The following is a 14,664-nucleotide window of genomic DNA, read 5'->3' as shown; positions in this document are numbered from 1 at the left end:
CTGTACGGCTGCACAAAGTTTTAAAATATCTTAATACTAATCGCTTGTGGGAATCGTAAATTTAAATATTAAAATACATACAAAATTGAAAGCGTGCACTTACTAGCGGCGTAAGAAACACAAACCGTAACCAGGACAACACACCAAAGGCCGAGTCGTCTCATCTTCGTCTCGCGGGCCGACAGCGATTGTTCGTCGCTTGTCGCTCAGCAGGATATAACAAAACGCTCGTCGGGTCCTCCAACTTTCCCACCAAGCAAGGAATAAATGCCACGACCCTGGAGAAAAATGTGTAGAAAACACTGTTGAACAAATACTGCGAAGCTCGAACTGTAGCAAAACTGTTTACTTATAAAATGCAACACGATTACAGGTGATATTACTTTGTGAAAATACATTTCATTATCTTCCTATATACTGATCTCTCCGGGATATTTCATAGTTACTCTTAACAATTTTGTGAAAACAGATTTTAGTCACTTAACAGTAACAGTTAAATTTAAATCTAAAACAATCACATAAAGAATAAAAATTATGAGCAGTGTGATAAAAACAGAATTAATAAAAAGTTGGGTTAAATCATAGTAAAGTCCACTTATGTTTACACTCCTTATTAAGTTTAGACGTCTAGATCTGATAGGAAGTGAATAGACACACTTAAACCTGCATTGTGCAAAGATCTGAAACCAAACAACTGAGGCCTTTAAGGTATGAAGCACGCTAAAAGAACGTTGAGTGGAGACACCGTTCTCACGTAATAGATCATCCTCTCATTGATAAATATTACCATAAAGTAACTAAAGACGCGAATATGAAACTGTACTAACGTTTACTAACCGTACGATATTAAGTTATAAAATAACGTATCTGTAATTTACTAAATCTTTACGTATACAGCGTACCCTAGAAAATATCTGGTTTGGGTTCCTACACAGTGATCTATACAAAGGTTCTTCAGGTTGAAACGCAGACGATTTTTGAGAGTAAGTAACGAGCACGCCCATCCTTACTATTGGCGGTTAGTGGGTAAGAAGGCCTCACGAAGCACAGGTCGACTGTATATTCGATTGGTAACCTGTGTACCATTGAATGAAGCTACTCAGATTTTGAAGAAGATACACATGTGTGTATTACTATATAATAGAATTCTTATTAGATTACATATTTCTAACTGGATATTTTCTCAGCTCCTTCCAAGAGTTAGACAACCCCCAACTGTCTGGTTGACAACCCCCAAACTCAGGTCCAGCATAACTAAGTGGTTAGGGCGCTCGACCCTTAATCTGAAGGGCGTTATTATGTGACGCTCAATCCCACTATTCGTTGGTAAAATAGTAGCCCAAGAGTTGGCGGTGTATGGTGATGACTAGCTGCTTTCCCTGTAGTCTTACTTTACCAAATTAGGGACGAATATATCAGATGGCTTTCATGTCGCTTTGCGAGAAATTAAAAAGCAAACAAACCGACAAACAGACAGACGTGCCAGTTGAACATTCCTGAATTTATCAGAACGCAGGAACGAGTTGAACGATGATAAAAACCCACATGTTACGTATGAGTTTGTATATATAGTGTACGTAATTATAAATGAGAAAGTATATGTAGTAATTAAGGAAAATATAGGCTTAACTGTTATCGCAGTCATTCCTATGATACAGAGGAACCTGTGCCAGATAATATTTGAAGGTGTGATTTAGGGGTCACTAACTGTTAATCATCAAGGAACTACCTTTATTGTTAGGTACCCAGCTTACTGTAAATGTTTATTTGTCTTTTTCATATTTGTGTTGGAAATGTTCTACGAAATAAATATAAATCAACGAATCCTTCCAACCTAGCCTTGTAAATATACTTGCAAAACACAAAATTAAATCGTTTCTCTTACTTTTGCAAGGCTTATTATACTAACAGCCTCGCCCCCGGGGCCCGGCATGGCCTGGTGGTGAAGGCGCTCGACTCGTAATCCGAGGATTTCTGATTTGAATCTCCGTCACACCAAACATGCGTTGCCTATAAAAATGCGTTTTAAAAAGAGTTGGGTTTGCATAGCAGTATAGGGTTAAAAGTCGCTTGTGTTTGCGATCGGTTTCACCGGAACTCCCAACACCTATGGGATTGACTCTTGTCTGTTTAAACTAAGCGTTTAATAATTTGATCTCGTAACTGGAGATAAAGATTTAACACTATAGTAACATAAAAAAGAAAAATAAGAGAAATTAACGGAGGAAAAAAAATATTTTTTTTAACATTTGATCAAACAACGTGTTTTCGGACCATTTCCATCATTAAATTATAACACTATATTATATGTGTACAGAACAACATTGTGTTGAATTTGATTACGAGGAATGCACTTTTCTTACAAAATCATTACAATTTTGTTACACATTTCACATTGTGATAAAAAAATAAGTCAACTTTGTAAAACAAACAAACAACAACAAACAAACCTAAGCGACCAATCACTATATGGATAATAGATAAATATAAATATTTAAATATTAATTTACATTCATAGTGGACGCATGTACCAAACTGCTGACAAAGCAATGATTTTATTGGCTTCAAGGTTCCTGGTACAAGCCCATAAGCTGAATGTTTTATGGGAAAAAAAGAGTTCTAATCTGTGAGATTAAAAGTCAACACTTTGTGCGAAACATATTCAACATATAAAGTATTCTAATATGATGGGGGTCTGTGAGGGCATGCCCCCAGAGAAAATTTATAAACAAAATAGGTGCTACAAGATGAAGTTTAGAAGCAATTTTGCATGAAAATGTAATTTAAATAATGGCATGGTTGTTCACCCAAAATCCCAAACATCAAATGAAAAACGTCAACAAATAGTCATTCTGTTGAAACACGAGGAGCTAATCTTAAATTAGCATAAATATGTATGTTTCAACATAGTAAAACACTGAACTGTTTGCATACATATCAGTTATTAATTTCTATTTGTTATTTTCAATTTCGCGCAAAGCTACTCGAGGGTTATCTGCGCTAGCCGTCCCTAATTTAGCAGTGTAAGACTAGAGGGAAGGCAGTTAGTCATCACCACCCACCGCCAACTCTTGGGCTATTCTTTTACTAACGAATAGTGGGATTGACCGTCACATTATAACGACCCCACCGCTGAAAGGGCGAGCATGTTTCGTGCGACCGAGATTCGAACCCGCGACCCTCGGATTACGAGTCGAACGCCTTAACACACTTCGCCATGCCGGGCCAAATATTAATTTCTATATTATATTATTAATTTAAATCACCTTTTACAAATTAATATGTTAGCTATTTCAATCATATGGAACAGCGTGTCAGCATGATCTCTTCTTCTGAAGAAAATTTACCCAGTTTTCAGTTAGATATTAAGTGTTGTGACAGTTTTTTGTTTGTTTTTGTTGGTTGATTTGGTGTTTTATGGCGCAAAGCAACTAGGATATCTGCATCTTGCTGTTTTCAAATTTCACCAAAGCTACACAGGGTTTAGTTTGGTTTGTTTTGAATTTCGCGCAAAGCTACACGAGGGCTATCTGCGCTAGCCGTCCCTAATTTTGCAGTGTAAGACAAAAGAAAAGGCAGCTAGTCAATACCACCCACCGTCAACTCTTAGGCTACTCTATTACTAACGAATAATGTTACTTTATAATGCCCCCCCCACAGCTGAAAAGATGAGCGTATTTGGTGTGACGGGGATTCAAACCCACGGCATTCAGATTACGAGTCGAGAGCCCTAACCACCTGGCCATACTGGTTCGTGTTGCAACAAAAAATATATGATTATTCAATACAATACAACGTGTGGACGGCCACTTGTAAACTGAACGATATAAAAACGTTATTTAAGCATTAACGATGGTCCGATTATAATAGCTTCGCATTTTTTTCACTAAATCCCATTTAAACTCAAGATCAACAATCGAGTCAAAACAACCTAAACAGAAGATATAAAATTCTGATAAGTTTACAGTATTCAAAAAATCATTAACTGTAGCTATCGAGACAAAATATTTAAGGTACTACGAAACACTTGGCGTTGGTTCGAATACTGTTCAGATCGTATAAATGCACCACTTCACAAAATACAGTATTACAGTTATCTTATAAGGATTCCGAAAGTATGTTCTGCCTCGACAAGCCTTTTATTTCAGGTAATCTTGCGCTAGAACACCAGCTGTATTCTTTCCGACAACATTCCTGGTGAAGAAAGACTGAACTAAAGTTTTAAAGAACGTGTTCCCAGAACTTAACTATTATTCTCAATTTGTGCATGAAAGCCCGCGACATAATGAATAAAATAATAGCTACTGTAGAAACCTCGTTCTACGCTGCGTAACTCATATTTAGCTTTTGTAATAGTAAAATAGAATGTTACGTCTTCCACAGAAAAAACACGAATGAGTTCTTCACTAATAACACACGTGCTTAACAAGAGAAAAACATAACCATATGAAAAGAAAAGCTCGCTCGAGTTTATTTTTAAACACCAAATATTGCATTGCGCTAAGTCTGTCAATCTTCAAAGCACGCAAAATATCTAAAGTCAGTATTAAATGGTTTTACTAGTGTATGTGTCAATCACGTGAGGAAGTTTCACACTTCTTTGTAATGTAATTATGAAAATCGAAATTCTTTTTCTCGTCCATCAAACTAACGTCCAATGAAAACAAAAGGTATTTTCTTGAAATTAAAATGATATACACGAAAACTGAAGCTACGTAAATGTCAGTTCCTTACTGGAAAGATGCAATTAAAAAACGTATTTGAAAATATTTCTTTGGATAGTCATGCAAAACTATTGATGACCCGGCATGGCCAGGTGGGTCAAGGCGTTCGAGTCGTAATCTGAGGGTCGCGGGTTCGAATCCCCGTCCCGCCAAACATGCTAGCCCTTTCAGCCGTGGGGGCGTCATAATGTTGATAAAAGAGTAGCCTAAGAGTTGGCGGTGAGGGGGGGATGAATAGCTGCCTTCCCTCTAGTCTTACACTGCTAAAGTGGGGACGGCTAACGTAGATACCCCCCCTTTAGCTTTGCGCGAAATTCAAAACAAACGAAAACGTAGTTTGACCACGTAAAAACTACGCATTTTATTCTAAATTCCTTTTTTGTTTGTCGTGTTAACTGTATACGATGGTTTACGAAAGGCATCACACATGACCATGTGTGGCTGTAAGAAACACAACATACAATTTTCAGTTGTGAAATTATGATTTACCGAAACGTTTTATTTACTGTGACTTAAAACAAGATCTTAACTAAAACGTCACGAAAAAGAGTGCAGACAGTCCTCGTGTAGCTTTGTGCGAAATTCAAAAAACATACAAACGTTACGCAATTTATCACGTACTGTCTTTGCTGTAAATACAAGTAGATGTTTGTCTCTAATGCCCCTCACACACACAAGTACCCACACCTTGAATATGCAAGTCATTTTCTAAATAATTATCTTCTGTTCCCCCCCATTAGCACCACCAAGTGGCATAGCGGTATGTCCGAGAGCTTACAACGCTAGAAACTGGGTTTCGATACAGACAGATAGTTGTATGACTTTGTGCTTAGTTACAAAAAAGCATTATCTTCCCCATAAAACCACTAGGCATTAGTTATATAGATGAAAATTTAATAAATATAAGCTTCTATTAAATTCATAAAAACAATTTCCCTTCGTGACCAATACGACTAACACGAGACGACTAGCCAGCTCTATTTTTTTTTCTTTCTAAGGAAAGCTTTATCACAAAACAAATCCATAGGATGATAAAGGAGTTGTAAATTACACTTCACCATGACAAAGTCATGACATCTGAGCCAATCCCTGTCACCTGCCACATATATAAACACAACAACACATATTGCTCAATTGAAATGACTACACCTGTTATTTACCACTTCTCATACTTTCTCTGAAGCCTGGGAATATATTCTATATTCCATATACTTGACAACAGCATAGTAATGTTTCCTTCCACCTTTCACACACACACACCCTTATCATTTGAAAACAATTACACCCTAATATTACAACAAATTTTGAGCTACTCTTCCTAAAAACAAATATCATAAATTTCTCTGTATGTTCTATTTGTTCCTATGTCCTAGTGAAGTTAATGGGTGAATGGTTTGTTTGTTTGTTTTTTTGAATTTCGCGCAAAGCTACTCGAGAGCTATCTGCGCTAGCCGTCCCTAATTTAGCAGTGTAAGACTAGAAGGAAGGCAGCTAGTCATCACCTCCCACCGCCAACTGTTGGGCTACTCTTTTACTAACGAATAGTGGGATTGACCGTCACATTATAACGCCCTCACGGCTGAAAGGGTGAGCATGTTTTGGTGCGACCGGGATTCCAACCCGCGACCCTCGGATTACGAGTCGTCGAACGCCTTAACACGCTTGACTATGCCGGGCCCAGTGGGTAAATGGACAAGCATACAAAGAAAGTTAAATATGGAAATTCAGCAAACAAATGTTTGATTTTGTTAATAATTTAGAAAAGATATGTTTATTGTTAGAAAATTACTACCACTACAAGAGAAATGACGTCATTTGGATTATACTTGTGTTTCACTTTTCAATTTTTGTTTGTTTAGAATTAAGCACAAAGCTACAGAATGAGCTATCTATGCTCTGCCCACAACGGATATCGAAACCCGGTTTTTAGCAGTGCGAGTCGGTAAACATACCGCTGTGTCACTTGGGAACTTTTTCATGGTTTGTTTTTTGAATTTCGCACAAACCTACACGAGGGCTATCTGGGCTAGCCGTCCCTAATTTAGCAGTGTAACCCACCACCAATTCTTGGGCTTCTCTTTTACCAACGAATAGTGAGATTGACTGTCACATTATAACGCACCCAGGCTGAAAGGGCGAGCATGTTTTGGTGTGACGGGGATTCGAACCTGCAACCCTCACATTACGAGTCGAGTGCCTTTAAACACTTAGTCATCCCGAGCCTTTATTTCAATGTTATCACACCTAAAGCATCTTATACTATTGTGTGTTAACCAACAGGTCAGACTTCATGAATTTGTGTGTAAAATGTATTCTCTCACCATTGTTATCCATATATAAAAGTTTAGGAGTTCGTGGAAAAAAATAGAGTAAAATCTTACATCTCTACACATTCATTTTTTTAACTCGAAAAATTTTCTTATTTCATTATAGTTCTTCACTACTACTTCTGTTACGATTATAAATACAATTTTAATTTTACTAGATTTTATTAACCTTGTCATATCCTGTATCTTCATCATTCATAAACAAACCATTCTTTATCAAGGTAGAAGAAATAAGTTAATGTTTCTCTTCCCGTTCTTATAACATTTCATTGTGGTTTTTTATTACCGTATTTTACGCCTTGCAATATGCTACATCGTGGAAGACGTACCCTAATTTTAGAAAGACACTTGTAAGAAAAAATATTATGACTCAGCAACCAACACCTTGATGCATTCTCGACTTTTTTTAATCTACTGAGTAAATACAGTCAAATACATCATATTATTCACAGTATATCGACAATATTAGTTAAATTTAATATTTTATACTATTGAAAGTACTTGTAATTGGTAAGTACTAAGATTATGATCTCTATTTGAGGCTGTTTTGAGTAGACCTTAAGCTAACCTCTTGCTTCAACCCATCACACTTTTGTCTTGCAAGACGCATAGGGATTTTGCAAGGTATTTTTAAAGAAAAAGTGCGTCTTACAAGACGTAAAATACGGTAATTACTGTGAAAAGAGAATTTTTGTTGTTTTCAAAAAGCAAAGATCTTTAAATATGGTTCTTAAAAAATTATTTGAACTGTAACAGGAAGCTACTTTATAAACCGATGTTTTGTTTCAAAATGTTATTACCCTTACACCTTCTGTTACCTTGCTTTGTCTGAGGTTAAAAGAACAAGTACTTTGTACTCTTGGTTTACATTACTGTATAGAGAATGGACTATATCAACATACCTACATTTCACCACAGCATACAACAGCATGAGATAATTATTATTTTGTGAGAGACACATTGGTATGTAACAGAGTACTCGAATACACTGAGCATTTTCAAACACGGTACATAACATTGTACGGGGTGACCGAAAATGAAAATACCACATAATAAAGTTGAATAATTTTATTGTTATTTGAGATAACAAGAAAAATTAAATATAAAAACAAGTACTAGATTTGTAATTGCAATAATTAATGGACCTCTACATGTCTTCCATCATTCGCTTCCATTATAATTAATCTAATTCCGCGTTGAAATTATGAGAAAACGTTTTTTTAAACAACAGTAGGGACAAATAAGATAGAATCCAAGATCGGATGTCTCAGTTCTTTTCTTCAAGGTCTTTTCGTTGCTATGGTAAACTTTTGTTTTCAAAAAGTCCCAGACATGAAAAACTAAAAGGATAAAATTGGGTGAACAAGAGGGCCATTTGATAGGTCCTCCCCTGCCACTTCAACACTCTGGAAAGATTTGGTTTATAAACACTAATGATTCAAAGTAAAGTGGGGAAGTGGAAGATAGCTCTCTGTAACAAGCCAGGAGTTTCTCAGGATTGTGGAATAAAGAACTCTTGTAACATGTGCAGATACGAATTGCCAGTAACAACGTTCGTTCGTCAAAGACACAAGAACAAAAACGAAACTTACAATCCTACTACTTCTATTTATATTAAATATTTGTTGTTATTTTAAATAACGATAAAGTTATTCAACTTTATTTTTGGTATATTAATTTGCGGACACTGTGTAAAACAATGTAAGGCGATTGTTACGACACATGACTACCTTTATACGTCATTATATGCGAGTTGCTATGGTATTTAACAGTGTAATATGATAATTATTGTAAGTGATCTGACCTTTTATATAAAAACAGATGTATCGAACACACCCACTGTATCCAATATAGGAATACATGGTTATAAACTAGCTGCATATTTAGGCAGCTTGTTACTTCAGTTTACTAAGAATAACTTTACTGTTAAATATTTCTTTGCTTTCTCAATTTATAATAACGGTTATTATAAATAATTATTTATATACAAAAGTTTTGCAAACTTACAAACTATATTCAGTCTTCTATCTGGTGTGGAACTGAATATTTTATTGAAAGTTCACGAGGAGCGAATTCTATATTGATATTGTTACATTTCGCTTAATGACTAGTCTCACGCGGTTTGTAAGCTAACTTTTCTCCAATGAAAATATCTAATGTACTCGTAGAAATACTAACGTTCGAAGTTAAATCACTGAAGTTAAACTGTTTATAATGTTTGAAATCTGCACAAGTTCCTCGTCAAATATCTCTAGTTTTCTTATTAATATATATTTGTCACAACTATAGCTTCCGAAGTTTAGAGTATACTGAATGTAGCAGACCAACAATATTATACTGTCTCTCTGCGTGTTGTGCTTGCTACCTTTTGTACTCATTAGGCGAAATCCTCGAAATCTCAGTCGTCAATAATACTGGCAGCCTCCAGTATTTTGCTTACACACATCGTACACTGTTGCGTCTTACGCTTGAGAATCTTCTATAAATTTAGAGAACACGCGGGACTTTCGCAATACACATTTAACAATATACGTAACATACATTCCTAAACATGTATTAAATTTTGAAACACAGATATTAAATGTATAACAATAAATCTGTTACTAAGTCATGCCCGTCCGAACTTAAACCTTTAATTTATAAAAGATACGTATTGAGAAACTAAATAATGTCAAAACTTAAGATTATTTAAATTCAAAGCACAGAATTGTGGAGTTCCTAGTTGATTAGCAAAAAGAATCTAAGTTTTCTTTCATAAATCTTGAAGTCATCAACCGGAACAACGGGCTCGAAACTAAGCACTTCCACAAACAAACATTTTCTGGATTGTAGCGTCACTTCAGCACATTTATACCTGGTTTGATTTAGTTTGTTTTGAATTTCGCGCAAAGCGACACGAGGGCTATCTGCGCTAGCCGTCCCTAATTTAGTAGTGTAAGACTAGAGGGAAGGCAGCTAGTTATCACCACCCACCGCCAACTCTTGGGCTACTATTTTACCAACGAATAGTGGGATTGACCAACACATTATAACGCTCCTACGGCTGAAAGGGCGAACATGTTTGGCGCGACGGGGATTCGAACCCGCGACCCTCAGGGAAATATGAATGAATGCTAAGAAAAAAGGAAAAAACCTAATTCGTAACCAACAACCTAAGCTGAACAATCAACTAGCTACGTGACTGCATCTCAAACTCTGATCAGTCATCAAGCCTGAGATGGGCAAAAAATGAAACTTCATAAAATAAACAAACGTGTCAATATATACTGAAATGGAAGAAAAAACATGTAATTTGCTACACTATTTAGTATATTGTGTGAGGTAATCATTATTAAACGTGTTATATTATCTAATAGTGTAAGATGATGACTACAATGCGTGGTATGTTATATTATTTAATAGTGCAAGATGATGACTATAATACGTGGTATGTTATATTATTTAATAGTGCAAGATGATCATTATAATACGTGGTATGTTATATTATTTAATAGTGCAAGATGATCACTATAATACGTGGTATGTTATATTATCTAATAATGTAAGATGATCATTATAATACGTGGTATGTTATATTATCTAATAGTGTAAGATGATCATTATAATACGTGATATGTTATATTATCTAATAATGTAAGATGATCATTATAATACGTGGTATGTTATATTATCTAATAGTGTAAGATGATCATTATAATACGTGGTATGTTATATCATCTAATAGTGTAAGATGGTCATTATAATACATATGGTATCGTAAAGTACTTAAGATTTTATGTACTAGCACAAAGTACCCTTGCTCCACTGATGGGTTCAAAAGCCTACTGGTGATTCACGGAGACTCGATCAAGCTCTTCTGTTATCCACCGTTGTTTCAATAGCTACCACTATATTATGTTCTGAAAGAACCTGTTGAACATTGCATAACTAACATACAAGTTCCAATAGGAACACAGTTTCAAACACAGTGTCCCAGGACTCTAAGGAAAGATACGGAAAGACCAGCAACACAAAACATGATGCCTGATTGTGGTTCTGTAACCCTGGAAACCTAGTCTCAGACACCATCATACTTATGTAACCATCTGGAGGTAGTTTATCCCCCATTTATAGGGAGGAGCTATGAGTTAACTTTTGTTACACAGTGAATTACAAGTATGTAATTACCAAAATGTGTGTGTGTTTTTCTTATAGCAAAGCCACATCGGGCTATCTGCTGAGTCCACTGAGGGGAATCGAACCTATGATTTTAGCATTATAAATCCATAGACTTACCACTACACTAGCAGGGGGACCATAATGTGAAAGAACACTGTATTCTTATGTCGGAAACAATGTCAGATGTCATTATTATTTCTGATATAACATGATATTTACAGAGTGAACAGACCACAGAATGATACACAATGATTTAAAAGCACATCAACAGTAAATATTGGTTAATATGACTTATAACAACATGTAGCTGTTCAATACTAAACTCACAATACTACCATGTGCAAAACTTTTAAGATAACTACAATACTATAAATAAAATATTACCTTGCACTATAAACAATAACATGCAACTCTTTCAGCATGGTGTTATTATTGTGCTATATTCACGTGAGCAACAATTCTACCCAATTATTGTTCAATTTACCACATTATAACATACAACTATTTCACAGCAGAATTATGATCTATGCCATGTCATCATGCTATACTAATCAAGATATGCTGAAATAATACATTGCTTATCCATTAAGCACATATAGTGTGATGTACAAAAGTTTAAGTGGAGTTTATTACACTGTATCATGTTATGTACCACTGGGACTACCTCACATAATACAGTTTATTACACTGTATCATGTTATGTACTACTGGGACTACCTCACATAATACAACTATGTTCTTTTAGTTTATTACACTGTATCATGTTATGTACTACTGGGACTACCTCGCATAATACAACTATGTTCTTTTAGTTTATTACACTGTATCATGTTATGTACCACTGGGACTACCTCGCATAATACAACTATGTTCTTTTAGTTTATTACACTGTATCATGTTATGTACTACTGGGACTACCTCACATAATACAACTATGTTCTTTTAGTTTATTACACTGTATCATGTTATGTACCACTGGGACTACCTCGCATAATACAACTATGTTCTTTTAGTTTATTACACTGTATCATGTTATGTACTACTGGGACTACCTCGCATAATACAACTATGTTCTTTTAGTTTATTACACTGTATCATATTATGTACTACTGGGACTACCTCGCATAATACAACTATGTTCTTTTAGTTTATTACACTGTATCATGTTATGTACTACTGGGACTATCTCGCATAATACAACTATGTTCTTTTAGTTTATTACACTGTATCATGTTATGTACTACTGGGACTACCTCGCATAATACAGTTTATTACACTGTATCATGTTATGTACTACTGGGACTATCTCGCATAATACAACTATGTTCTTTTAGTTTATTACACTGTATCATGTTATGTACTACTGGGACTATCTCGCATAATACAACTATGTTCTTTTAGTTTATTACACTGTATCATGTTATGTACTACTGGGACTACCTCACATAATACAACTATGTTCTTTTAGTTTATTACACTGTATCATGTTATGTACTACTGGGACTACCTCGCATAATACAACTATGTTCTTTTAGTTTATTACACTGTATCATGTTATGTACCACTGGGACTACCTCACATAATACAACTATGTTCTTTTAGTTTATTACACTGTATCATGTTATGTACCACTGGGACTACCTCGCATAATACAACTATGTTCTTTTAGTTTATTACACTGTATCATGTTATGTACCACTGGGACTACCTCGCATAATACAGTTTATTACACTGTATTATGTTTTATACTACTGGGACTACCTCGCATAATACAGTTTATTACACTGTATCATGTTATGTACTACTGGGACTACCTCGCATAATACAGTTTATTACACTGTATCATGTTATGTACTACTGGGACTACCTCGCATAATACAGTTTATTACACTGTATCATGTTATGTACTACTGGGACTACCTCGCATAATACAACTATGTTCTTTTAGTTTATTACACTGTATCATGTTATGTACTACTGGGACTACCTCGCATAATACAACTATGTTCTTTTAGTTTATTACACTGTATCATGTTATGTACTACTGGGACTACCTCACATAATACAACTATGTTCTTTAGTTTATTACACTGTATCATGTTATGTACCACTGGGACTACCTCACATAATACAACTATGTTCTTTAGTTTATTACACTGTATCATGTTATGTACTACTGGGACTACCTCGCATAATACAACTATGTTCTTTTAGTTTATTACACTGTATCATGTTATGTACTACTGGGACTACCTCGCATAATACAGTTTATTACACTGTATCATGTTATGTACTACTGGGACTACCTCGCATAATACAACTATGTTCTTTTAGTTTATTACACTGTATCATGTTATGTACTACTGGGACTACCTCACATAATACAACTATGTTCTTTAGTTTATTACACTGTATCATGTTATGTACCACTGGGACTACCTCACATAATACAACTATGTTCTTTTAGTTTATTACACTGTATCATGTTATGTACTACTGGGACTACCTCGCATAATACAACTATGTTCTTTTAGTTTATTACACTGTATCATGTTATGTACTACTGGGACTACCTCACATAATACAACTATGTTCTTTTAGTTTATTACACTGTATCATGTTATGTACCACTGGGACTACCTCACATAATACAACTATGTTCTTTTAGTTTATTACACTGTATCATGTTATGTACTACTGGGACTACCTCGCATAATACAACTATGTTCTTTTAGTTTATTACACTGTATCATGTTATGTACTACTGGGACTACCTCGCATAATACAACTATGTTCTTTAGTTTATTACACTGTATCATGTTATGTACCACTGGGACTACCTCACATAATACAACTATGTTCTTTTAGTTTATTACACTGTATCATGTTATGTACCACTGGGACTACCTCACATAATACAACTATGTTCTTTAGTTTATTACACTGTATCATGTTATGTACTACTGGGACTACCTCGCATAATACAACTATGTTCTTTAGTTTATTACACTGTATCATGTTATGTACTACTGGGACTACCTCGCATAATACAACTATGTTCTTTTAGTTTATTACACTGTATCATGTTATGTACTACTGGGACTACCTCGCATAATACAACTATGTTCTTTTAGTTTATTACACTGTATCATGTTATGTACTACTGGGACTACCTCGCATAATACAACTATGTTCTTTTAGTTTATTACACTGTATCATGTTATGTACTACTGGGACTACCTCGCATAATACAACTATGTTCTTTTAGTTTATTACACTGTATCATGTTATGTACTACTGGGACTACCTCGCATAATACAACTATGTTCTTTAGTTTATTACACTGTATCATGTTATGTACTACTGGGACTACCTCACATAATACAACTATGTTCTTTTAGTTTATTACACTGTATCATGTTATGTACTACTGGGACTACCTCGCATAATACAAC

The 14,664-nt window shown here is 35.1% G+C and overlaps 1 protein-coding gene across 6 annotated transcripts in view; it reads right to left on the bottom strand.

The window, feature by feature from the left end:
* The window catches only part of LOC143244246 (laminin subunit beta-1-like), a 155,101-nt gene that overhangs the window by 130,458 nt on the left and 9,979 nt on the right, over window positions 1-14,664 (bottom strand). Inside the window, exons 1-2 of one of the 6 annotated variants that reach the window (XM_076488602.1) lie at window positions 903-1,037; window positions 104-278 (exon numbers count right to left, since the gene is read on the bottom strand). In XM_076488602.1, the coding sequence (XP_076344717.1) occupies window positions 104-164 (61 nt within the window). In that variant the 5' untranslated portion in view covers window positions 165-278; window positions 903-1,037. Of the gene's footprint in view, window positions 1-103; window positions 279-655; window positions 817-837; window positions 857-902; window positions 1,038-14,664 lie in introns of those variants that run through there. The other 5 variants (XM_076488618.1, XM_076488609.1, XM_076488592.1 and 2 more) reach the window with 5 other exon arrangements.

Source organism: Tachypleus tridentatus, chromosome 1 (assembly GCF_004210375.1).
Source record: "Tachypleus tridentatus isolate NWPU-2018 chromosome 1, ASM421037v1, whole genome shotgun sequence".
In the NCBI taxonomy this organism is placed as follows: domain Eukaryota; kingdom Metazoa; phylum Arthropoda; class Merostomata; order Xiphosura; family Limulidae; genus Tachypleus; species Tachypleus tridentatus.
The sequence above is the reverse complement of the archived record's forward strand: the minus strand, read 5'-3'. Positions and strand labels throughout refer to the sequence as shown.